The sequence below is a fragment of the Sceloporus undulatus genome, chromosome 6 (assembly GCF_019175285.1).
Source record: "Sceloporus undulatus isolate JIND9_A2432 ecotype Alabama chromosome 6, SceUnd_v1.1, whole genome shotgun sequence".
NCBI lineage: Eukaryota > Metazoa > Chordata > Lepidosauria > Squamata > Phrynosomatidae > Sceloporus > Sceloporus undulatus.
The window spans coordinates 111418643-111446311 of NC_056527.1; the positions used below are offsets into that span (position 1 = coordinate 111418643).

The window sequence follows — 27669 nt, forward strand, 5'->3', positions numbered from 1 at the left end:
GCCTCTGGGTCACTCTTTCTCACCCTGGTGCAAGCCCTGTTGAAATAAATGAGTTTATTTCTGAATAAGCATGCATGCATCAGCTCAGGCTGTGGAAAGGCCCACTTTACATTAGTATAAACTGAAGAGGCATGGGAGGTTTTTTTCCCCACTGATCTTTGCTATAGGTTGTTTTGTGTTACCTTTTAAAACCTTTTTATTAGCTCTCCCTTCAGGAAGCTTGAAATGTTTCCTGTCAGCCTCTGGCACTTACCGGGGAAAGATCCGCTTAGCGCTGACAGAAGAACAGTATCCTATACCCTTAGACCATCCACAGAGGAGCTTTTTTATGGTTGTATTGATTCAGTGGTGCTTTCAATCTGCCCGTGCAGTACATTATTGCATTGCACTGTGGCTTTTGTCAAAGACAACACATTTTTAACATCATCATCATCATGGCATGATATATGGGTACAGCAAGACAGGATGATGGATGCCTGAGATGGCAGATGCAGCAATTTCAGGCTGCAGATGAGTGGAGCCATGGTTCAATTGCTCACCCATGTCAAATGAAAAAGAGGAAGAAAACCTCCTTCAAAGGTTATTTGTAAAGCACTGTAAGGAGAAGGTTTTTTTTTTGTTTGTTTTTTTGCTATATCGGTTCCCTGCAGTGCTAGTTTTCTAACTGCAAGTAGATATGTATTGTATAGATCATGAGAAACTATGGATCTCTCTTAAAGAAATGGGTGTGCCACAACATTTGAAAGTCCTGATGCATAATCTGTTCTCAGGACAAGAGGCTTCTGTTAGGTCAGAATAAGGAAAAACAGAATGTTTTCTAATTGGCAAAGGGGTCAGACAATGCTGTATTTTATTATGCCATCTGTTTAATTTGTATACCGAGAAGATAATACGAAAAAAGCAAGATTGGACTCAGAAGGAGGTGTGAAAATGGAAGGATGGAACATCAACAATCTGAGATGTGCAGATGTCAACATCTGCATCAGTATCAGAGAATGGAACAATTATTGAAGAAGGCAAGACAAAAAGTGCAAAAGCAGGTTTACAGCTGAATATCAAGGAAACACAAATTATGACCACAAAAGATCTGCAAAATTTTTAAGTAGATGATGACGAGACTGAAATAGTTCAAGGTTTTTCATACTTGGGCTGAATCATCAAATCGGAGTGAAGACTGTAGTTAAAAACAAAACAGATTAGGATTTGGATGGCAGCTTTGAAGGAACTAGGCAAGATCCTGAAGTGTAAAGAGATATCATTAAATACTAAAGTTAGGATTGTCCATGCCATCATATTTCCCGTATCCATGTATGATTGTAAAGGCTGAAGAGTGAGAAAAGCTGATAGGAAAACAATTGACTCATTTGAGATTGAGGAGAGAAAGAGGAGAAGAGTTCCAAGAATCACATGAACCCCTTCCACACTTGCCATCATCAGAGCCCTGGCATGATGCATTATGACTTGCTATCCAATGGCTCCTATGTTGGTGGGAGCATTGAATCCACCTTGGGTTTTTATGCGAACTATAGTGGGGCTACCCAAGGTGCTGAACATATTTGGGGATGGGGGATTCAGCAGTTTGGAGCCATCCTTTAAATTTCATGCTAAAACCCCGAATAGATCCATTGTCTCCATTAACATGGGAGCATTAGTTGCTGCTGCTGCTGCTACCCTCATTCAGGCCCCTCACTCCTTCCTTCTTGCAGGTATTTTCTACCTGATACTGCCAATGTATCTATTGTGAGAGATAAACTGACACCTTGCTGGTTCCACTGAGGCCTTCAATCCTGTTAGATTGCCAATCAGCCAGTGCCCAGGGCAGTGCCTCTTGAAGCAAGGCAAACACACTGCAGTCAGCCACCCTCTACATTTGCGGCTTTGACTTTTGCAGATCTGCTTATTGGTGGATTTAATTGGTTAGTTCTCTCTTAAGAATCTCTAGATCCTCCAGCATGGCTCAACTGCATAGAGTAAGTCCTTGTAGGTCCTCTAGCATGATCCTGTGATCAACTTCTGGCTGATGTTGACCACAGAGTTGTGCTGGAGGACCTAGCAATTTCTCTCTCTTTCTGACACCTCTTTCTCTGCCCCACTGCCTTCTCTCTCTCTCTCTTTTTCTGACACCTCTTTCTCTCCCCTCTCTCTGATATCTCTTTTTGTACTTCCTGCCTGACACCCTTCTTTATCTCTCTGATATCCTTTCTGTTATGTTCTCTCTAACATCCCATTCTCTCTCTCTGTCTGACACCTGTTCTCTTTGACCCTCTTTCTTACACCTCTTTCTCTCCCCTCTCTCTGATATCCCCTTCTTTTTCTTTCTGATATCTTTTCTCTTACTTTCTGCCTGACACCTCTTTCTTTTTCTTTTTCTCTTTCTTCTTCCTCACTCAATCTGATACCCCCTTCGCTATCACTCTGATATCCTTTCCCTTACTTTCTCACTGACAACCCCCTTTTCTCCCTCTTTCTGACACCTTTCTCTCCCCCTCTCTCAGATCCCTTTTCTTACTTTCTGCATGACACCCCTTTCTCTCTCTTTCTGACACCCCTCTCTTTATTCTCCTGAGACCCCCTACCCTCTCTCTCTCTCTCTCTCTCTCTCTCTCTCTGCTCTCCCTTTCTCTTTCATCTCTACCGTTCTTCCCAGTTGCTCTTATTGCCGCTTCCACCTTAGTTTCTACGAGGTTGGGTTTCATTTCGATATGCTGTTTCATCCCCCCTTTCAACCCCCCCCCCCACATCTCTTTCTCATAGCTCTTCTGTGCATTGCAATTCAGTCAACGTCTTTTTATTCACATACCTCCCTATACAATATATATAGGGAGGGAGGGACAAGAAGGAAGGATACTCTGGAATCATATATATATATATATATATATATATATATATATATAATTCCAGAGCTTCCTCCATCACTCCATAATATACACATGCATGCACACACAGAGACAGTGCATGTGTATGTGTGTGTGTGTGTGTGTATATATATATATATATATATATAAATTCCAGAGCATCCTTTCTTCTTTGCCTCCATCCCTCCATCATTCATTCACACACACACACACACACACACCCCATATGTCCGATTCCCGAGCATCCTTCCTTGCCCTTTCCCCATCTTATTTATCCACTCAGAGAGACACACAGCCTGCGATTCCTGAGCATCCTCCTCCCTTGCTCTTCCTCGCTCTCTCTGCCTGAAGCCCGAGCATCCTTCCTCCCCTGCTCTCCCTCCCTCCCTCCCTCCTTCGTTGGGGAAGAGAGGGATGCAGGGCGGGAGGAGGAGGAGGAGGAGGAGGAGGGGGCTCTCCATTGGCGCAGGGACGGACGGAGGGCTGCTGCTGCTGCTGCTGGGCCTTCCTCCTCCTCCTCCTCCTCCTCCTCCTCCTCCTGCCTCCGGCCCCTGCAAAGCGAAAGTCCTTCCCTGGCGGCGAGCCGGAGGCGGCGGCGGCGGCGGCGAGGGGCTGCTGGGTCCCTGCCTGCCTGCTGCCTGCCTTTGGGCCGGGGCCTCCTCCTCCTGCTGCTGCTGCTGCTGCCTCTCCCCCTGGGGCTCCGGCCTTGGGCAGAAGGCCTCCCAGGCTGGAAGAAGGGCAGCCTGGAAGGGGGGTCTGGCCATGGAGGGCCACGGAGGAGGAGGAGGACGGGGGAAGGGGCCCCCGAAGAAGAAGAAGGAGGAGGAGGAGGAGGATGAGCGGGAGGCAGCAGGGGAGGGCAGCCCGGGCCCACAGCCCCCCACCGGCCCCAACCCCTTCGTCCACGACCTCCGCCTCAGCCCCCTCCAGAGGGCCAAGGTCAGCAGCTGGGGGGGGGGGGGGGGCGGAGGGGGGGGGGGGAAGGAAAAAGGGAAGGGGGGCCCCCCCCCCCCCCCCCCGACACTCCGGCACTCGCGGGCTGGCGGTCCGGCCTTCTTGCTTTCCTTTCCCCTTCCCCCCCCTTCATTCCCTTTCTTTTTTCTTTCGTTCTTTCCTTCCTTCTCTGACTTTCCTTCCTTCGGTTCCTTCCTTCCCTCTCTTTCCTACCTTCTCTTTCCTTCCTTTCTTCTTTCCATCCTTTTCTGTCCTTCTCTCTTTCATTCCTTCCTTCCTTTTCTTTCTTTCTTTTGTCCCTTCCTTCCTTTTCCACCTTTCTATCTTTCATTCTCTCTTTCCTTCCTTCCTTCTCTTTTTTCTTTCTTTCATTCTTTTTCCCTTCCTTCTCTTTCTTTCTTTCTTTCTTCCCCCCAAAGGTCCTCTTGTAGGGCCCAGTGGGGTTTCAGGGTCTCCTCAGAAGATGAAGGGACTTGGGGGGAGTGGAGTGAGGGGAGGTGAAAGAGGCCTGGGGGCTCTTTGGGGCCCCTCTGGAGTTGGAGGCCTCCTCCCTTCTGCCTCCTGCCCTTTGCTGTCAGAAATGGGGAGAGGGCTGTGGGTTACTTGGAGGTCTCTGGTGCACATCATGGGGCTGAGGCCAAAGAAGGGCTGGGAAATATTCTAGGAAGTAAAATAGAATGTAACAGGGGGGAATATATATCATATAAAGGGCTGTTGTTGTTGTTGTTGTAAAAGCAAAGACCCTCAACTCAAAACCCCAGAGTTTTGGAGAAGCAGCAATAGCTTCCTCATTGGGCCTCCATGAAGCCCCTTTTATTGCACTGAAGGGGGTGAAGGGGGGGGGGGGGGGGGCGGGGGGGGGGGGGGGGGGGGTTGCAATGGGGGGAGTTTAGCCACACTTCTGCAAGATTCCTCATGATTCCTGGTTTTTCACAGCAGGGCAAGACTGGCCCTATAAATCCTGTATTGTTCCATCTCATCCAAGGCTTTGAGAGAGCATCTACAAGGGACAATTGGGTTTGTAGCCTATCTTGGATCTTCCCGCATGGCAGGGGGTTAGACCTGGTGACCCTTGAAGTCTCTTCCAACTCTAGGATTCCATAGGATTTTGGCTTTGGGATTGGATGGTGTCTGAGTGAGGTGGACCTACTGTCACTTGGGGGTCTTCCTCAGATTTATAGGGGCAGAGTGAGGTTGGCAGGGCCTTTGCAGTGTATTCTGGGTGATTATGCAGTCCTTTCGCCAGCGCTGGGGCTTCTGTTCAGGGTCAAGGTTTTCTGCAGGGCAAGATGAACAAAAAGGAAAACAGAGATCATAACCCAGGAATGTGAAGGAATCTTGGCAGCCTTTATGGGAACAATGTAAAATGCTTCAATTTGGGGGGATAGGACCCCCTATAAGGGGAAATGTGATACTAGATTGAGGGAGTGGGCTTGGCCTGAGTTTCCCTTGGAGTTGTGGAGGGAGGCAGAGAAGACAAGCTAATGCCTCTCCTTTCTGCAGCTTTTGCTCTAGCCATGCGGCAGTGTCGCTGGAGGGAAGTAGCAGGCAATGAAGAATGACAGAGGCCATTCAGACAAGGCTGATACATGGCTGTTTCCAAGTCCTGCAGCTAGGCTCCGAATCCTAGTGGTTAGAGGTAATTTAAATCCACAACCAACAACACACAGGTCAAGGATCAGATTCTTCTAGCAGCCCTTTTGCCTGTGTTGCCTCCTTCCTTGCTTCTGCATTTGGTCTTGCAGTTGTTAACCCACAACCTTGGCAACTGACACAGAAGCAGTCAGGCTTTTTTTCTTCTCCTGCATCCTGCCTTGTGTCCTTTATTCAGACTAGACCCCATCTCCTTCCCTGGCTTCCCCCTCCTGTCAACAAATCTCAGTCAAGGAAGTCATGGATCTTGAGTTTCCAATAGGGCACATAATAACAAGATGTTCTGGAGGTCTTTCTTTCATAGATCTGCCAGCTGACTTGACAACAATTGACAACAAATATAAGCTCTGGGTTAGCTTGTCCTGCCATAACTCTGATCCAAAATACACTGCAGGAATAATGCAGTTGGAGACCCCTTTAATTGCCCTGGCTCAGTGCTAGGGAATCTGGAACTGAACTTTATTGGGGACCCGGATCTCTCTGACAAAGAAGTCTAAATGTCTCACAAAACTACAGCCCCCAGAATTTCCTAGCATTGAGCCAGGGCAGTTAAAGCCATCTCCAACTGCATTATTCCTGCAGTGTGTTTGAGACCTCTGTTATCCTATTGCAGATTGGTCCTGCCTCGAGCCTTGCAGCCAACCGAGTGATATATAGTCCTATTTGTGCCTGGCAGCTGGGTGGGTTTCAATGGGATGCTTAGTCCTCTTATTGCTAGGAGATGGAGTCGTGGGATGCATTATTGAATCTAGGCTGGGAGCAAGGAGGGAAACAAAATAAAATAAATCATATTCAAATGACAATCACCAACTTCAGTTGCCACTTCTAACTTGAAAACACTTGATCCCTTCTGATTTGGGAAGTTGAACAGGAGGTCCCTGGTGTTCTCTGGTGGTCCAGCAGCAAACAAGCCTGAACCTATTCAGTTTCAAGCTTGTTTGGTGCAGGAATGGGAGACTACCAAGGAATACCAGGGACCTCCAAGTGGAGCTAGGGAATAATCCTTCCAGAATCCCTACAACATTGCTGCCAGTCAGAATCAACAACTCTGGACAATCTGGGCCAACAGTGTGACTCAGTATAAGGCACCTTTCAACTGGGTTTATGCATTTCAGATCTCTTCCACTTTAGTTTAAGAGCTTGGGGTGAGGAGAGACTCAGAGCGAGCCCAGCTGTCTTTGTAAATGGCTCTTTAAAAAGAATGAAAGGACAAATCCTTTCCCCAAAGTGCTTGCAGTTGGGGATTGGGGTAAGCAAGAAAGAGCAAAAGAAAGGAAGGGAGGTTTATTTACTTGTAACACTGATATCCTGTGTTTTTCAGTGAATTCAAAGTAGCATACACGGCTCTCCTCCATACTTTGTCCTCACAACAAGAAACAATCTACGCTGTTGAAATAATGAACCTTAACACCTCTTTAAGTGCTGTAGCTCCATGGAATCCTGGAATTTGTAGCTTTACAAGCTCTTTAGCTTTCGCTGCCAAAGATGCCTAACTATAAATCCCAGGATTCTATAGTTCCATCACTACCTTTATTGAGTTTCTTGGGGGGGGGGATGACAGATAAACTGGTGTCAAAATGCATTACTTCTACAGTGCAGATGCAACCCCTATGAAATAGGTCTCCCAAGGTCAGCCAGTGTGTTTTATGGCTTAGTACAGAACAGAAGTTGCCTTTTTTATTTCACAAGTCCTGATCCAACACTCTGACCACTACCTTGCACTGGCTTAGGTAAAAGGATTAGGAGGTCGTGTGAAAAACCTTGGGGAGAAAGTGAGTCATGGGGAATATTTTGATGGAAACAAGAAAACATAGTTGTTAAATATCCCCCTTTCCCTCCTCCTTCTCCCTCTTCCATTGTTATTAAAATCAAAATTAAAAAGAGAAATGTGCAAAGAGAATGCTATGTTCTTCCTGGTTAACTTCCAGCCATTTGCCAAAGTATGTGTAAAAATGACAAATGTACAGACCTTAAGCATAACATATGAAGGTTTTATTTTTGGATTGCAGCTTCCAGGATCCTTCAAACTGGCTTGCAAGGGGAGGGGGATGTGGGATTTGTAGTCCAGAGATAGAGAGAAAGAGAGAGAGCTCTTCCAAACTCTGTTTCTAACTTTAAACACATTTCTAGAGATGGATCTATTCTGGTGGAGCCATGGGGTCTTGTAAGTCAGCCTCTTGTAGCAATTGGACTAGGACTATGGGTAACCAGATTTCCTCCAGTCCTTGCTCAGCCCCAGAAGCCCACTAGCTGACTTTGACAAGAATAAATCTTGCCAAGAACTGCCTATGACAGGGTCACCATATGTTTGAGAGCCAGTGTGATGTAGTGAACGTTGGACAAGAATGCCAGAAGATTGGGGTTCAAATCCTAGTTCAGCCCTGGAAACCCACAGGGTGACCTTGGGCAAGTCATTCTTTCTCAGTCTCAGAGGAGGGCAATGGCCAATGTCCCTGAACAAATCTTACATTGAAAGCCCTGGGGCAGAGTTTTCATAAGTTGCAGTTGACCAAAAAGCACACAATTAGAACAACTGCAGCAGCAGCAGCAGCATGGGGTCATGTTAGTTGCACAGCGGACACATCCATGCAGCGTACGACAGCATCAGCAGGAAGGGGGGAAAGGGCAAATTCAGGGCAAGGAACTGAAAATAAAGTGGACAGTATTGTGATACATTTATATATTGCAACCACCTTTGGAATGCTGTGTACAGTTCTGGTTGTTCTGTCTTTGAAAGGGATACTGTAGAGTTAAAGAAGGACGTGCAGAAAAGGGCAGCCAACAATGGTTATTTGAGGAGGAGAGTTTCCTTCTGCAAGGAACAACTAATGAATTGAAAAGAGACCCAAAGGGTAAGGGTAGTCCCGCAATGTATGTGTGTGGGGGGTTAAGGAATTGAGAAGAGACCCCCAACAGATAGGGGAAGCAGAGCTCATGGGAGAGCAATGAGCTAAGGCAACCCTATTGTGGGGTTTCTTAGCATGATTTGTTCAGGGGAGGTTTGACATTGACTTCTCTAAAAAACTGAATTTCAACACATAGAAATGTAAGGTACTGCACTTAGGGTGGAAAAATGAAATCAACAGATATAGGGTGGGAGACACCTGGCTGAATGAAAGTACATGTGAAAGGGATCTGAGAGTCCAAGTAGACCACAAGTTGAACATGAGTCAACAGTGCGATGTGGCAGCTAACAAGGCCAATGTGATTTTAGGCTGCATCAATAAAAGTTTAGTGTCTAGATCAGGGGAAGTAATAGTGCCACTCTTTTCTGCTCTGGTCAGGCCCCACCTGGAATATTGTGTCCTGTTCTGGGCCCCACAATTTAAGAAGAACATTGAGAAACTGGAGCGTGTCCAAAATGGAGAAGAGTCTGGAAACCATGCCCTATGAGGAACGCCTTAGGGACCTGGGGATGTTTAGCCTGGAGAAGAGAAGGTTAAGAGATGATATGATAGTCCTGTTTAAATATTTGAAGGGATGTCACATTGAGGAGGGAGCAAGCTTGTTTTCTGCTGCTCCAGAGAACAGGATCCGGAGCAATGGATGCAAACTGTAGGAAAAGAGATTCCAGCTCAACATTAGGAGGAACTTCCTAACAGTAAGGGCTGTTCGACAGTGGAACAAACTCCCTCGGAGTGTAGAGGAGTCTCCATCCTTAGAGGTCTTTAAATAGAGGCTTGATGGCCATCTGTCGGGAATGCTTTGATTTAGATTTCCTGCATGGCAGGGGGTTGGACTGGATGGCCCTTGCGGTCTCTTCCAACTCTATGATTCTATGATCCTCCTGATGCTGAGAGCATGTGACTTGCCCAACCATCACCATCACCTCCTCCTCCTTATTCCATCAACCATCATGAGCAGGTTGGGTATTCTTGGAGTTGCAGTAAAAAAAAAAAGATCTTTTCTATTTTTACATGTTCATAATCAAAGCGCTGCATGTTAACCAAGGAATAACATATCCAGCTACTAGCCTATGTAAGTAGCTTGTCCACGCTATGAATGTAATGCATAGCAAGGAAGATGAATGAATCTTCTAATGAGATACTAGAACAAGGGGTCACCCAGAATTTCTGAAGGACATCAGATTCATGAAAGAAAGTACAGCCTATTGAATATTTCTACATTTTGTTTTATGTTAATGGCCTGCTTTTCTCACAATGAGCTCAAGGCAAAATATATGACTGTTCTCTTTCCTCTTCATCCTCACAAGTACCCTATGAAGTAGCTCAGGCTGGAGGAGAAATTTGTCTAAGGTGAAGTGAGTTTGATAGCTGAGCAGTGTACCTGTATCTCTCAAAGCCTAGGTTCATCTAGAAACAGTGCAGTTTGACACCACTTGTCATGGCTCCATCCTACAGAATCCTGGGATCTAGTTCCTTGTGGCATCAGCACTCTTTGGCAAAGTAGGCTGCATAGGATTGCATAGGATGGTGCTACAGCACTTAAAGTGTTGTCAAAGTGCATTATTTCAACACTGTAGATGCATCCTCAGTCCCCTAATGCTGCTTTTTGGGGGGGATTAATGGCCTTGAGATATGCTGATGGCCTTGCTGTTGTTGTTGTGTACCTTCAAGTAGTTTCTGACTTATTGTGGCCCTACTGCAGGGTTTTCTTGCCAAGATTTGTTCAGAGGAGGTTTGCCATTGCTTTCCCGAGGCTGAGAGCATGTGACTTGTCCAAAGTGACCCAGTGGGCTTCATGGTGGAGCTGGGAATTGAACACTAATGTCCAAAGTCAGTGCCCTCAAACTGTTAAAAAGGGGATGATGTTGAATCAGATAGAAGACAAGCAGGCCAAGGAATTTGCCAAGATATTTAAATGAAGCCTCCACATTCAGGACAATCTTCCAAATGTTGGCTGCAGCCAAGACAAGTAATGGTTGAGAGCTGCCATTCCCATGCCTTGCTTGTGAGCTTCCTAGTAACTACAACTTCCAGGATCCCCCAACCAGCAGAGTTAACAGCCGTACTGCCTGGGTGGCTCTCAGAGTTATAGTCCAAAAAAGCCTATGTTTTCCCAGCTCTCTGCTGGACCAGATAGCCAATGTCTTGATCCAGGGGTATAGCTGCTTGCAACTTGGCCCCCCAATAAGAGTACTGCCCTCTCAATGATATTTGCCTTAAGTCCCCAAATTTCTAGTACTGTACTGCAATAATTTATGATTTCAGTTTAGCATTTAAAAATAGAAATTTAGTTTAGCTATCCAGAGAAAAGGGGCAGGCAAAGTTACCAAGGGAACGCAAACACAGAAAACGTAAAGAGTTCAGTTGTTTTTCATAGCCTCACTCTCTGAAATGTTAGACATTTGGGGACTGTTAGGGGTTTGAGTGTTGGACTACTAGAACTCTGAAGACCAGGTCTCAATTCTCAGCTTGCCATGAAACCCATTGAGTGACGTTGGGCAAGTCATGCTCTCTCAGCTGCAGGGGAAGGCAATGGCAAGCCTCCTCTGATCACATCTTGCCAAGTAAACCCTGATAGGTTTGCCTTTGGGTTGCTACAAGTCAGAAATGACTTGAAGACACACAACAAGAACAAAGTGAAATTTCATTGGGGGAACAATACTGTTATTTGGAGGAGCAATGCCTTTATGTCCCTACCCCCCCAGCTACACCCCTGGCCTGGTCCAGTTGTTGTCTTCATCTTCCACTTTATTACATTTGTTAGATGATATTTCCTAAAGCAAGACTCGTGCTGCTTTAGAACAATTAATAGATGTAAGAGTCGAAAGCAAAAACAATTATGTTCTTATTGCCTTGGGAGGTACTGCGTTTGCTAGCCCCCGCTCTCATCCCAAGAGCTTGTGGCATGGTTTAATTTCCAAACCGAGTGGATGCCAGAACTCAGATCTCCTTGGAAAGCGGCATACTGTGACCTACCCTCAAAGAGCTGTATTTTAATCCTCAAATCTGCTAGGCCTGGTTGTGGATGCTGCTGAGCAAAGAGGGTTGCAGGATGGTTTGATTTAATTCGGTAATTTTAAATCATGATTCACATCACTGATCAGGATGGGAGGGAGATCCAAGGAAGAGGATTTAAGTCGAGTTCCATGCACCATGTATCTCCATCGAATAAATAATGCATACTAATTGGTTAATCTAAACATTAAAAGAGGTTAATTTGTAACTGAATGTGTTACACTTTTTTCCTGTTGCGGTTACTGTCTGTTTCACTTCTCTTGCATCTACTTGTTTCTCTGTTTTGTACCAATTCCTGGCCCCGCCTTGAAAAGGAAAGGCCAGTTCACTAAACCTCAAAAGATTTTTTAGCTGTTTGGCTTTGACAATAAAGGACTTGGAAGGGAGGGTGGAGCTGTTGGTTTATTTCAAAAGGCAGAAAAGATATGCCCTTGTTTGCTGAAGGAGAGTAAATATCTGTGGTTTGAGACCCGAGGATACTGCAGAAAAGAGAAAAAAGGGAAAGAAGGTTAAAAATAGGAGCATACAGATGAATAGCATTATCTGAAGACTAAATCTATGATATGACCTTGCATGCCTGAGGTGATAGGCCTCTTAGGACAGCTATTTGCACTTCCAAAACCAGGGCTTGGAAATGTTACTTTTTAAAACTGCAACTCTCAGAATCCCTAGCCAGCATGGTCACTGAGGTCTGGCCCAAAAGAGGCCACCTTGGATCTTGCACAAGGAGAAAAGTGATAGGATAAATAGAGAAGAGAAGAGAAGAGAAGAGAAGAGAAGAGAAGAGAAGAGAAGAGAAGAGAAGAGAGCCATCACCCAAAAAGGACAGAGGAGCAGGGAGGATACTGATTATTTTAATGTTTGTGTGTTCATGCATATGAAGAGATGCAATTTCAGAAAGGGTTTCCTTGATTTAAATTAATCAGTGTATATTTTGAGGGAAGGCTGAAACCTGTTGACCCATATTCCTGATCATTTTGCTGGGGGGCAACTCAAGGCTCTGGCCTCTAATTCTTTACAAGTTTGGCATCTTTAAACCAGACTTGAACCACGAAGGCTTTCAAACAGAGAATGCTTTCAGACAGAGCAGTGCCTTTGTAAACTAGGACTCATGGTAACCTGAATGCTTCTTGCTCTCCCCCCCCTACACACACACACCTCTTACTCTTACACACACACACACACACACACACACCAGTTACCTACCCTAAGCCTGCATATAATAATTTGCCAGCTAAGACACCACGACACGCTTTTGATGAAATGAACCACAAAAGCTTATTCTGACTAAAACGTATTCATCTTAAAGGTCAAACAAAGCTTTTTGCTGATTTGGTTTCTACTGATTAGCTTCACCACCTTCACTGGAAAATATCTTATCTTAGGATCCAAGCCATGTCTCCTGCGGTTTTTTATCTGTAAAACCAAAGCTATCACTCTGTGTATACTGGTGTGAGTATAACATTTCCTGGTTTGACAAACCATGTTCTAGCAGCTGGGAGTCACCTCTTCCTTTCTTCTCACTTTAATGTCTTTGGGCCTATCTGCTGATCCTCCTTATCTTAACAGTTCCTTGTTAAGTCCCAAAATAGGGAACCCTAGGTTATAGTCATATATGCTCACTGAGGTGCCTTGTTGATCTCAACAGGACTTATTTCTGAGTAGGCATGTAAAGGACTAACTGCGATTTTACTACTTAGGATTCAAACCCACAGTGCTGATATGAGAACATGGCTTACATTCCTGTTACCCTGAATCTAGATCCCAGGCTGACATTGAATATGTACCAGTTCTTTGGTTTCTGTGGGGCCAGTTGTAAGTGCACACTGCAAATGCAATCACAATGGCATAAGTAGTTTTCAGATTTAAAACAGTTTTTAAATTTGACAGAAACAATACAATTTACTCTGCACAAAAACCAGCACATAGACAGTCCCTCAAAGTGCCATGAACCTCACAAAACACCAGAGAAATCTTGCTGCTCAACAGTTACAGTAAGCAACATCAAAACCCTAAATGAAAATACAAAATAGATATCAACAAATAATACAAAGTTCAAGATAGGGAGTTTACCTTTCTGTTCCCATCTGAATCCACACATGACCTAATATGACCTAATTGAAAGTGGCAAGGGCCCAGGTCTTATCCTGACAAATACAGATCCTCTTCCCTCTAGCTCTCTCTCCAAACTGAACTAAGTGCACACACATAAACACCTAGTCAAACCAATAATTTATAGGGATTACAAATACAAACCTACTTGTAATCTACACACACTGAAGTTCAACTTTGTAGAAAACTTTTAATGTAGTTGAAGGCCCACCTATTAGAGGTGCTTTAATTTTTGCACTGGAAGGAAGTTAGACTCACTAGATGAACACTAGGTCACCTTCAAACTCTACAATTCTGTGATTCTTCCTGGTCCACTTTGACTTCAGGTAAAACCTCATGCTGGATGCAGATTTGTACCCAAACATCCATGGTCCTCTGGTCACTGGTTCTCAAACTTTTGTTCTCCAGATATTTTGGATTTCACTTATCAGAATCTGTGACCAGTGGACAAGCTATTTTGAGACTTTTGGGAAGTGAAGGACAAAACACATGAAAGGCCAAAGTCTGAGAACTGCAGTTCTGTGCTTGCATTTGAGAATTTTTGTGAGTTTTTGTGGTGGTGGTAGAGTAATTCTCCATGGAAGGGAAGACTATAATAAACCAGTTCAGGATGCAACATGCATCCAGGCACAATGTGTGGTGCGCGGCCAAAGGCAATACACATTTGCAAGCTCTGACACTGCAAGAACAACTCTGCATCTGCAGCCTTGAACTGAAAGCTGATGTTCCACATTGGACAAAAAATTCCCATTGTTTCCGTAGTTGTTTCGGTACACATGCATAACACAATAACAGGATTCTAGCCACAATTTAGAATTATTTACAGGTGATTGAATCGTAGGATCTTAGAGTTAGAAGAGACCTCAAGGGCCTTCAAGTCCAATCTCCTGCCACACAATATAGGTTATGAACCCCATTGTTCCTTGTAATTGCTCTCTCAAAGTCTTTTCCTATACGGGCAAGATGTAGCAATACAGGATTCATGAGGCCAGTCTTGTCCTGCTGTGAAAAGCCAGGTCTCATTAAACATCTTACAGAAGGTGACTAAACTCCCCCTATTGCAATCCCTTCCCCAGCAAGAAAATCCCCCCACTCTTCTCTCTTCAGACTCTTCAATGCAATAATAGGGGCTTCATGGATAATGGATACACAAGATTGCATCAGATATATTGTTATAATTATATTGTTAATTTTGGGGATTGGATGATAGGGATTGGTGTGTTTATCATGGTCAATTTTTAAAAGGGGATGGAAGTTGTAGTCCAAAAATCTGGTATGTGCTGGGTTGTGCTGTAAAACCAGGACAGCTGGTAGCCATCTTTTGATGGTGAGATCCACAAATGTACTATGGAATGGGTTTTGTCTGCCTTAATTCTCCTGCCAGTTGATTCCATCAGATGACCCTGAGTTCCCACATCCTAAGAGTGGGAAGTAGGCAAGCACCCCTCCCTTTCTCTCCTGTTCCCGTTATTCTTTTTTCGTTCCACTGTGTTGCACATGGAGGAAACAACAAAAAGAAGACACCCCAAAGCAGTCAGGACAAAGGCATGCAGCTTCCACTCTCCCCTGTCCTCCCTCCCCTTTTGAATTCCTTGCAATCCGAACAGAAATGGAATCCCTGCGTCATTCCTCCGCCCTGCATTTCTGTTTCTTTTGCTTCTGACCTCTTTTAACAAAACCATGCTCACCAGGCTTATCATGCAGTGCCAGAAGACATGAAATGACACCTTGGCCCAAATCCAGTTGCTAGTCCCAACTAGAGCAGAGCGATTGAATCATAATGCTGCATAGGACATTGCACTGACTCAGTGGGTCTGCTCTAGGTTGAAGGGTGAATTGGTGAATTGGATTTAGGCCCTAATTTGTCACTAAGTAGATGTTGTGGATGGCATTGTTTTGGAATTATTTGAACACTTTCAGCTTGGCAACCCAGTGCAATGAAAACTCACGCCTTATACCTCTGTTTATATAGCACTATATGGGAGCATGAATGAAGTCTAATTCTGAGAAGAAAAACATCCCCAAATCCTTTGTAGGGTTCAAGGGTCCCATGACAAACAGTCGTCCCAGCAATTGCAGCTGGTGGTTTCCAGTCAGTAGGAAGGTGAATTTGCTCCAGGTTTTTCTACTGTTGTGATTATGATTTTTTATATTTATATCCCGTGCTCCTCCCAGAATTGAGACTCAAGCAGCTTACAGTTTACAAGAGCCACAGAGTTTAAAACTTACAAAACGTGAACATTAAAACAGAATTAAACTGCAGTTGGCCATCCACTTTTGCAGCTTTGACTTTTGTGGATTTGATTATTTGTGGTTTTGATTAATCTCTTCTCTCTAGGAATCTCTAGATTCTCCAGTGCAACTCTGCCAGAGTTGTGTTGGAGAACCTAGACGCTTCTAGAGAAAACACCTCTCTAGGTATTTGTAGGTCCTTCAGCATGATTCTGTGAACAACATCTGGCAGATGTTGTCCATAGAATTGCACTGGAGAACCTGGAGAGTCCTAGAGAGATGTAAAAAAGAATAGTGGGTTTTTTATTCATGTTTTTTTCACATTTATGGGGGTCCTTTACCCCTAACCCCAGCAAATGTGGAGGGACCACTGTAGTGACAATATTAAAACACTTCAAATATCTAGTTAAAAGAATAAAATGCAATTTAAAAGATTAAAAGGGTATTTAAAACAGCAGTTTTAAACAATACAGCACTTTCTAATCTGTTTTTAAAAAACTTTCTGTGTTGAAAGCTTGTGGGAACAAAAAGGGATTTGGCTACCAATGGAAAGACAGCAAGGAGGGGGCCATTCTGGCCTTCCATTGAAGGCAATTCTAGAGTCAAGGGGCAGCCACCGAGAAGGCCCTGTCTTACATATTAGCTGTGCTTGTGGAAGCGATAGGAATGAGAGAAGGGCTTCTCCTGATGATCTCAGGGCCTGAGCAGGCTCATATAGGGAAATATGATCTGCCAGATAACCTGGACCTGAGCCATATAGGGTTTTACAGGTCATAAGCAGCACTTTGAATTGTTCCCGGAAACAAACTGGCAGCCAGTGGAGTTATTTTTACAAGAGAATAGTATGGTCCCCTGGCACTCTGGCTTCAGCTCTTTGAACTAGCTGAAGCTTCTGAACACTCTTCAAAGGCAGCCCCATGTAAAATGCATTGCAGTAGTCCAAATGGGATGTGATTAAGGCATGTACCACTGTGGCCAGATTTGCCATCTTAAGGAGCAGGCATAGCTGGTGCTCAAACTTTAAATGTACAAAAGCACTCCTGGCCACTGCAGAAACCTAGGCCTCCAGGTTCAAAGCTGAAACCAGGCGAATCCCCAAGCTGCAAAGCTGTGTTTTCAGGGGAGTGTAGCCTCATCTAACACAGGATGATCGCTGTTCCCTGATGTGCCTTCCAGCTGAACAGGAACATCACTGTCTTGTCTGGTTTAAGTTTCAATTTGTTCACCCTCCTCCAGCCATCGACTGATGATAAGCACAGGCTGAAAATCATAACAGCCTCCTTGGATCGGGGTGGAAATGAGTAGTAGAGTTGGGTGCCATCTGCATATCAATAGCAAGTAAAAAAGGTAAAGGTTTCCCCTTTGACAAGGTTGTCAAGTCATGTCCACCTGGCACTATGCCCCAGAACTCTGGACATCTCTCCCAGCAGTTTCATGCATATATGAAACAGCACAGGGAACAAAACAGATCCCCAAGGAACCTCAAAAGCCAGTGGCCAGAGGGTTGAACAGATGTCCTCCAGAACCTGGGTGCTAACCCATGTACTGGACCAATTTAGGGGGATAGGGTTCAGTTTCTTTACAATTCAGACTGTAACCTAGAGGGGATTCATCAGCTCACTGAAATGGAAGCCACCAGCTGCTGCTCGGGTGTTGCTAATGGAGCAGCCCATGTGGAAAGAATTCTGTAAAACAAAGCAAGGCTGGCCTTGGGATAAATAGCTCAATGGGAGTGAAGATATTTCTTCTGTGTTATTTGATATTTGGAGAAGGGGGGGCTTCTAGCCACAGAGCTTGAGAAAGTTGCTTTTTTAAACCTACAGCTGCTGCTGCACTGCAAAATTAGTGCCATTTGACACCATTTTAACTGTCATGGCTCCATCCCATGGAATCCTAGGATTCGTAATTTGCTGGGGCACCGGAGCTCTCTGACAGAGAAGGCCAAATCTCTCACAGAACTACAAATCCCAGAATTCATAGCATTCAGCCATTACAGTTAAAGTATGTCGAACTGCATTCATTCGGCAGTGTAGATGTAACCTACAGCATCCCTGATGACCACTGACTGCTGACTGTAAAAAATTGGGATTTATAATCATTTGAAAAAGTAATTTTCCCAAACTTTGGTTAGATATAGTAGAGTTAAGAAGAAATGGTGCTATAGTTCAGTGGGGTTTCTTTTTCAAAATGGTATAAATATTTCTTTTCAAATGGGAAAATGGTGCAAATGTTAACTTTTAGACTGCAGTATGTTGGACTTAAACAAATGAAGAGCTAGGACAAATAGCAGCATGGACAAGGTACTCCTTCCCGCCAGTTTATATCAGAGGTGTGGAATGTGTATACAAGCTGTACTGCAACTCCCATCATCTCTAGCCAGAATGGACAGTAATGAGAATTCTGTAATGAGAGATGGAGGGTGTTGTAGCGGGCCATACGTTCCCCAGCTTTGGCTCATAATTTTCAACAAAAATTACACTGGTGTTCTTATTCAGGCTGGTGGGGAGGAGGATGGAGCCGTCCATGGTGGAGTCAGGAGATGAAGGACAAAGCCAAAAGGAGCGGTCCGAGGTGCTCAACTCATCTGGAGGCTATGATTTAATACCTCAGATTGCACCATTAAAATTCAGAGTACAACCCAGAATGGCTTTGCTTCCCCACTGAAATAGGAGCTTCCAGTCACCACTTGGTTTGCACAATTTGTGGAGTGTGTGTGTTTGCAAGCATTAGGTGGATGGTGGCCCTGGAGAAAGAGTGGGGCTGGCCTTGGCTACTGTTGTATAGCATGTACCATGCTAATAGTGCTTACCACCACACTGAAATGGACATCACCAGCCTCAACATTAGAGCCGAAAGGTCAGTGGTTACATCCAGCATTGCTGCTGAGTTTTTCTGGGCCCTTTGCACTTATGCCTGCAATTTGTCAATGGAGTATGAATGTCCTGTCCTTATTTACCTGAATGTGTCAAGAGGTACTAGGGAAGAGTTGAGAATATATTATGTGAACAATGGAAGATTCTTGTGATTCCAAAAAGAGATTACTTTGGAAGTAGGCTGTTCATCTCATCTCACCTCTGAATGATCCAGTGCTTTACTGTTATCTCCATACACTCAGGGATAGGTTGCCCTGCTGTGTCTGTACTCCCAGTGTTGCAACCACAGGAGACCAGTGGCAGCTGGTACTTTCCATGTCAACAGGGCAGTGGATCTGTTTTGGCTTTTAGTATGAATGTTAAAGGAACTAACCAGAGTCTGTTGTTGTGTGCTTCCCAGTCAGTTCTGATTTATGGCACAAGGATTTCCTTGACTGAATTTGTTCAGAGAGGGTTTGCCCTTGCCTTCAAAGAGTATGAGTTGCCTAAGGTGGGTTTCCATGGCTGAGCAGGGGTTCAGATACTGATTTCCAGAGGCCTTGTGGCTGTCTGCACTGCAGAAATAATCCAGTCTGACGCCACTTTAACTGCTATGGCTCAATGCTATGTAATTCTGGAAACTGGAGCTTTGGGGGACATTTAGCCTTTCCTGTCAGAGACCTGTGGTGCCACAATAATCTACAATTCCCAGAATTCCATAGCTTTTAGCCATGGCAGTTAAAGTGATGTCATACTGGATTATTTCTGCAGCATGGATGCAGCCCTAGTTCAAAACTCAAATCACAACATCACACTGGCTCACTGTCCAAAGTGCTGAATCTAGTTTAGGGATAGGGTTGAGCACCTTGCACAGCTTCTTTAAAGCTCAGGCTGAAATCTAGAGCATCTGGCTGACTGCTCCACTGACATAAAAGCCATCTGCTGCCACTGGAGGGATCTAGCTATTGCAACTCTGAATAAGTCACCATTTTACAGTCCTCTGTATCAAACTGATTGATGCAGAAACAGAATGACTCATTTTTTTGTCCTGGGGGACAATTTCCTGAACTCTGCTGGCTGCAAGATACTTGGGAGAATATAGCACATACGTGTTGCGTGCCATCAAGTCGTTTCTGACTTATAGCGAACCTAAGGCAAGCTGATAATGAGGATTTTCTTGTCAAGATTAGTTCAGAGGAGGTTTGCCATTGCCTTCCTCTGAAGCTGAGAGCATGTGACTTGCCCAAGGTTACCCAGTGGGTTTCATGGCTGAGCAGGAATTGAACCCTGGTCTCGCGAGTCTTAGCCCAACGCTCAAACCACTATGTTACACTGGCTCTTTGGAGAATATAGTTAGGTCCATTTTTCAGCTGAGATCTTGCCATCGTTTTTGCTGCCTGACTCTTCCTGAACATATCCTCTTTCACACTTATACTCTCATACTGCAGATTCCACTTGGTAGCCTGCCTCCCCATCTCTTGCTGGATTTATCTTTGCAAGGTTCCTCTCTTCTATACTGGCATGATTCCAGGCTTGTCATTCCCTGCAACCCACCTCCTAATTTCTCCTCGCTTCCCCTCTCCATCCTTAGGCCCCTTTGGTCTCAGTGGCAGGTCTCACCCTCCCTTTCTCTTCCTCCCATAAAAGGTGGAGGAGACTCCAGGTCAAAGGCTTATTAGAAGCCAATGCTCCATGTTAGTTCACTGGGGTATTTATGACTCAAGAGGCCCAAGAAAGGGAGACCTGGCTGGGACCCGGCTTCTCTGGAAGCCTCAGATTCCAGGGCAACGGCCACTAGGACAGGGAACAGGCTTGTTTCCTTCTGGTTCTGCTTGGAATTTGCGGCTGTGCAGGAGAAAGAACAGGAGATGTTACTGTTATAGGACAGTGTTCGCTTAATTGTTTTAGTGCATAGTACCCAGTTTTCATTAGCAAAATGGATCCCACAGCCCAAGCTGGCAGTGAAATATGTTTGGTTTGCATTGGAACACAAACTGGTCCAGTTAGTATTTTCGGAATAAGTACACAAACCTTTGATAACACAGAGAACCTCCTTTGGTTTTCACACAACTTTGTATTTTGTGGTATTCTTCTCAATTTTTAAATTATTTTTTTAATGTGTGAATTATTGGGGGAGAGAGAATATGAAAAGACATGAATTAGCTGGAAATGCATTTAAAACTGCATATGTTAAGGGGAAATGATTTCAAAAATTGTATATAACATGGGAAAACACTTTCAAAAATTGCATTTGTTAGGAGGAAAATGCATTTGGAAAAAAGTATGTGAATGTACACAGTTCTCTGTAGGAACGGAGAACATTTGCAAGCTAATATGAAAATGGGAGGAAATGAGTGGACGTTGGAAGGGAAAACGTGCAAGTTATAGAACTGAACATAGATTTTAATGGGCTTGTTTGTTATTGTCTGCCTTCAGGCCGTTTCCAATTTATGGCGGCTCTAAGGTGAAATTATCATGGGGTTTTTCTTGGGTAGATTTGCTCGGAGAGGTTTTGTACTGCCAGTAAATTTCAGCCCCAAAAACAACATGACTGTTTTTGGGGACTGTACCCTTTTACCTTCAGGCTGTTCCTATCATTAGGTAGACTGAGGCCAATCTTCTTATGGTAAACTTGGGGGGTGGGACAGAACAGCAGCTCCACTCCAGATGCTTTTATCTGACCCACCCTTCCCATACCATTCTGCTCCTGAAGGCTGCATATCCAAAATTATCTGCCCTTCTCCCACTAAGGCAGTGGTTCCCAAACTCTGGACTTCCAGGTGTTTCAGATTTCAGCTCCCAGAAGCTCCAGCCAACTTGGCCAACAGTCAGGAATTCTGGGAGCTCAAGTCCAAAACATCTGGAGGATCAAAGTTTAGGAATTAGGTTTAGTCTTCATTGCAGAAATAATGCAGTTTGACACCAATTTAGCTCCTGTGACTCAATGCTGTGAAATCCTGGGATTTGTAGTTTTGTTGGGGCACCAGAGCTATCTGACAGGGAAGGCTAAAAACTCTCACAAAACTACAAATCACAGAATTCCAGAGCTTTGGGATATAGCAGTTAAAGTGGGGTCAAACTGCATTATTTCTGCAGTGAAGATAGGGCCTAAATTAGCCTGTTCCCCTTGGGGTTGGTGGAGGATGCTATCTTCTTTCCAGTGCTGGAGCAACATTCAGTTGCCAGTCCAGTTCACTTTTGGACTTCAAATGGAGGAAGTGCCATTTCATCTGTTGCTTCAGGCAGCTCACACACATATGAAACAGTTTAACATGTTGGCCAAGAGAATTAGTGAGTTGTAGTCAAAGTAATAATTTTTCTGAGCCCTGCCTAGGAGAGGAATAACATGTAATTGGAGCTCTTTTGAACTCTGCAGTTGACCTCCTCAGGGGACAGGGAAGCTCCTTTCCCATTTAAAACCAGTTTGTCATCTAATGACAGGTGATCAATCAGCTCCACTCAACATTTTTGAGGCATCTTTGCCTGCTGGAACACATTTATCCCTTTGCTACCTAGAGGTTTTGAAGGAAGAATGTGGGTTATCCACAAGTTACTTAACATAATGGTGTGTTGGCTTAAGTGCAGTGCAGAAAAACATGTTGTTGCTTTAGAGACGGACCATAAGCCAGAATGGCTGGCAACAGAAAACAAAGGTGGACTCACTGTAAATGCACAGAGGTACAAAAACTAGTGTGGGTTTCTATGTTTTAACAACCTCACAATTAAGGCTAAGAGTCATGCCTGTTGACTCATGCAAACAAAACCTATTGGATTTGCAGGAAGCTTGATAACACATGGGTGTGTGTATGAGAGTTACCCTGACTGGTGAAATATACAATGGTTTACTGTTATGAGAAGCTAGCAGAACTTGGAAAGTTAGTGATTCATTAAAAAGCCGAACAAAATGGCATAAAATTTGGGGTAGAAAGTGCCCTCAAAATGCCTCCTGAGCGTTTTTGCTCCCAAAATATAATAAGAGAAAGCAACTCATCATCATTTCTCTGACCAAAAAGTAATATTGTTACCATTTATTTTGCAAAAGAGCTGATATTATGGCTTTGGCACCCTCCTAAAGTAATGCATTATACACTTGGTAATCATAATTATTAATGTTAATATAGTGCTATCAATGACCCTGATGCTGTAGAGAATACAACAATAGAAACATATCTCTGCCAATAGTGTATAGTCCAATAAGGGCATAAGGGGAGAGGAGAGGACAAATGCAGACAGTATTTTTTGAAATACAACATATTTTGGATATTTTGGAAATACAACATCATCAGGCTAACATTTCAAATTAAAATAAGATATTACAACATTCATAACTTGCTCAATGTCATAAGGCCTCAAGGCAGTGTACAGGCAAATGTTCAATTAGAATAGTGGAAAAACAGTCAAAGCAATTTAAAAGCGTATAAAACAATTTAAACCCTTGAAAACCAAGTATAGATTCAGATGCTGGAAAGTGAGTGCTCATGCCAAGAGGAAGGATAAATCGCTCTTGGTAGAGGTCATGAAGTAATCACTTGCCTATGACTTCTGAGGCTAAGACTAGAAGTTGCCCAGCCCTGCTTGCCTTAAGGCTGGAGGTATCACACTTCAAAAGGTATGGTGAAGAAGTGTATAATAAAGATAAGTCAAATTGCAGAATCCAGTTTTTTCTAGATACAGAATTTCAGTTTACATCCAAGTTGAGCATCCCAAATCAGAAATGCTCCAAAATCTGAACCTTTCTTCATGGGTGGTTGAGATAGTGAGATAGCTTTGCTTTCTGATGGTTCAGAACTTTGTTTCATGCACAAAATTATTTAAAAATATATCAGATTACCTCTAGGCTATGTGTATAAGTTTTAAATGAAACAAATGAATTGCATGTTTAGACTTTGGTCCCATCTCTAAGATATCTTATTAGGTATATACAAATATTCCAAAATCCAGGAGGGGGGAGGGACCCACAGTACTTCTGTTCCCAAATATTTTGGGTAAGGGAGACTCAGTTTGTGCTTTTAAACATAGACATAGCCTGACAGCTGGGGGCTTCCATGCCATGGGGATGGCAAATTCAGTATGACTTTTATTATGACCTTTAAAGGATTTTTTGGAATATGCTTCTACATTTTGGATAGCTCCTTTAAAAGCCAGAAGAGATTTACTTTGCCATTACACAGTTGCTGCCCCTGGCCCTGACTTTGGCCTGTTACAGACAGCCAAAATAAAGCTGCTTCGAGTCACAATGGAGGTATGGTGTTTCAATGATGCATGCGTCCTAAGAGTCCAGAAGTCGCACCAAAGCCACGCTCCAGTCCTTAGGGCTGAAACGTGGCTTTGGTGTGACTTCTGGACTCTTAGGACACATGCAGCATTGAAACACCATACCTCCACTGTGTCTCGAAGCAGCTTTATTTTGGCTGTTTGTAACAGGCCTTTGAGACTCTTTTGGCTGCTTTACTACATTGCTAGGTGGCCACAGATCAGATCCATTGCAGATGTAAAAGGATGACAATGGGGGGGGGATTATTATTTATTACAATATTTGTATCCCACTCTTTTATTAAGAGAGCTCACAGTGGCAAGCAGGTAAAACAGTGTAAACACTTCCAACTTAAAATTAATAAATAATTTAAACAAGATTTTTGAAAATAACTCAAAGAACTTAAAAGAGCTTAATGTGACACTAAGAGAGAGAATGGGAAAACAAAGAGGCTGAAGACTTATATAAAGTGTTCATCTGCTAATTTGTGTGCTTAGATGCCACTTTAGAAATGTAATTGCTACCATTTGGATAGAAATAGGAGCCAGCGTGATGTAGTGGTTTGAGTAGGACACTGGACTCAGCCATGGAAACCCACTTGGTGACCATAGGCAGGTCACACTCTCTCAGCATCAGAATAAGGCAAAGGCAAACCTCCTCCGAATACAACTTGCCAAGAACGTCCTGTGATGGGGGAGCCATAAGCTGGAGTCAATCTGAAAGTACTTGACAACAACAAGATATATAGAAACAAAATGCTGGTCATCCTGTTGGGAAAGGGGTGACCAATTGACTTGTGTGTCTGCTCAGCTTGTTGTTCAAGTGTTAACTAGACAGGCAACTTTGTGGGTTCTTAGGACCCGATATCTTTAAACTGGACCTGGATTTGGGAAGTTTTCAAACAATGGATGCCTTCAAATATAGCAGGCTTATTTCACCTTTTCACTGGCAAAGATGGTATCTGGTGTTAATTGGGATATGTAACTGGGGGCTTCAAATGTGTTTCTGTGGATGTATACATGCTTACTTCCATTTACTCTTCCCCTTCCCACCCCGATTGGCCATCCTACATATCTCAGTGTACCCATATTTTACTGCACCTTGGGCCAGATAAGGCCCAAGGGCCACTGGTTGTGCATCCATGAAATAGAGCATGCCTTCAAAGAGAGGAATGATATCTGTCAAGTAGGATAAACACAATTAATCACCACAAAGAAGGGAAAGATCTCTCCTTTTCCTCATCCATTCCCAGGATCCAAAAGAGGCATCTGTAAACAGGACTGGCAGAGTGACTCACAATCAGTGATAATCTAGGATGTGCCCTGACAGCTGCCGGACTGTCACCCGGCTATAATCCTGGTAAATCGGGAGGGGGGTGTCCTATGGAGTACACGTGATTGGCCTAACTTGATGCCAACTGTGCAGTCCTGATGGATGTCAAAGAGCATGAGATATTATTAGAAATAATTTCATCTGGCACTCTGAATACAGGAGCTTTGCAAAGTGAAATGATGGGTTTTGTGACCAAGAGATGAATAGCCTTATCCTTGGGTGGCTTTGGTGGCCCAAGTGATCTGGCAGTGGTCCAGTGGCACCAATGTCAGCCCCTTCCCTTCTACGTGGGCTTATCAAATGTCACTAGCTAGTTCTGGTGAGTGACTTGCCACTTTACATTTCCCACAGTGCCCCAGAGCACCTCAAGTAACATTGCTCTGTGGCATTATAAGAAATTAAAATGGTATAGAGCTTTCCAAACCATTAAAGCCAAGAGGAGGACCTAGTATCCAAGGAAGGCTTACTGAGACATATCACATTAAAGTTAAAGGCTGTAATCACTGCTAATGTAGTTGACATTTGCGTTGCTTTGCCTTTACACCCTTTTAGACATGTGCCTGTTTTCTCAGTTGCCTGGTCATCCATCCCACACATCACACAACCACCATTTACCATAATTCCCTCCTCATCCATCCAGATTTTGGGGTGAGCACAAACACTTTTGCCTGCCAGAATTTTGTAAGCTATTTGGTATCCTCTTCCTTTGCTTCACCTTTCACTTCCTTTGTTACATGCCCCTAAGGTTTACTGTGGACATATCCACTGATGGTCCCAAAATCCACCCTCAATTTATATACGAGGCTGAGTTATACATGAATATATATGCAAAGGGATCTTTTAGCACCTTTGAGACTAACTGAAAGAAAGAAGCTGGTAGCATGCACTTTCGTAGACTTGAGCCTGCTTTCTCATATGCATGAGAATATATGGTGTGTGTGTGTGTGTGTGTGTATTTCAAATATACAATCTTATACAGCGCATCTTCAGCAGTCGCAACCAAAACTATCAAAGCTTAACAATCACTCAAACTCAAATGTTTTCATTGTCATTAAAAAACCTAAAAGTAACATATAAAGAGAATATATGGTATTCTATATGACATCCATAATAATATTTTACTGTAATTTCTCTTATACAAATACCGTTTTTTAAACAGAAATCCGTAACATTGCATGTAGCATCACAACCTTTAATATCACTCCCCTTCCTAAAACCATGAAAATAAAATGGGACAGAAGAATCTTTTATAAAAGCATAGTTTCCAAGTCAAGGGAAATAATAAGCCCACTGTATTCTGCACCAGCCAGGCCTCATCTGGAGTATTGTGTTTGATTCTGGGAGCCTCATTTTAAGGAGGATATAGACAGATTGGAGTGGGGTCAGAGAAGGGCAACAAGGATGGTAAGAGGTATGAGGAACAAAACATATGAGGAAAGTTGAAGGAGCTGGACCAGTTCAGCCTACTGAAGAGAAGACCGAGGGGTGACATGGTAGCACTCTTTAACTACCTCAAGGGCTTCCACAGAGGGTAGGACCAGGTCAAATGGTTTTAAGAAGCGTATATTTTGATTGACTGTTAGGTGGAACGTCTTGACAGTAAGTTGCCTGAAGAGGCAGTGGGGTCTCATTCTCTAGACATCTTCAGAAAGAGGCTGAACAGCTATCTGCAGAGGATGCTCTATCTGTCCTGCAATGAGGAGGGGGGAAGGTTGGACTTTTTGGTCAATGAGCCCCCTTCCAACAATGATTCTATGATTCCATACTCTGGAACTGAATTGTATTGCATTCTTACAATGTGCCTCCCCCTGGGATTTGTCTCTTTGCAGTTCTATGTGCTTGGGATCATCCTGGCCCCAATCCGTGTCGCTTTGGCCTTTGTGGTCCTCTTCCTCATCTGGCCCTTTGCACTACTCCAAGTAGTAGGACTTCCAGAAGAGACACTGCAGGAGCCATTCTCTGGATGGAGAAAGTAAGTAGTGGGGGTTGCTTTTCTGATGGCCTTTGACATTTACACTCGCTGCATCCACTTTTCCTAATGCCCCTTCCTTTTTCTACCCCTTCCACCCCCCCCCCCCTCATTTTCAGCACAGTTTCCCACGGTTCGGTCTACTTGCTGAGCCGCTTGATGTTCTTTCTGCTTGGTTTCATGCGGATACGAGTGCGAGGACAGATGGCATCGCGGCTTGAGGCCCCGATCCTAGTGGCAGCGCCTCACTCAACCTTCTTTGACCCGATCATCCTTCTGCCCTGTGATCTTCCTAAAGTGGTGTCTCGCACTGAGAATCTCCATGTGCCAGTCATTGGAGGTGAGGGAATCAAACATGGCACAAGATGACAGAAAAGGGATGGAGTACCCTCTGCGAGTGGCCAATCATGGTGGGAACAAGAGGGTGCTTTGTAGGTTTATCAGGATGGTGCCCCACACCTGCTATTCCAAGTGTCACTTATAGCTTTGCAAATTTTGCATCAGGTGCTGAATGATGCTTTTGGAATTCTGAGAG

At 44.0% G+C, this 27669-nt stretch overlaps 1 protein-coding gene across 1 annotated transcript in view; it reads left to right on the top strand.

The window, feature by feature from the left end:
• The first annotated feature begins 3316 nt into the window (after positions 1 to 3316).
• Positions 3317 to 27669, top strand: part of LPCAT4 (lysophosphatidylcholine acyltransferase 4) — a 34507-nt gene continuing 10154 nt past the window's right edge. The window contains exons 1-3 of the mRNA XM_042474637.1: positions 3317 to 3794; positions 26995 to 27137; positions 27254 to 27474. Of these exons, the coding sequence (XP_042330571.1) occupies positions 3618 to 3794; positions 26995 to 27137; positions 27254 to 27474 (541 nt within the window). The 5' untranslated portion in view covers positions 3317 to 3617. The remainder of the gene's footprint in view (positions 3795 to 26994; positions 27138 to 27253; positions 27475 to 27669) is intronic.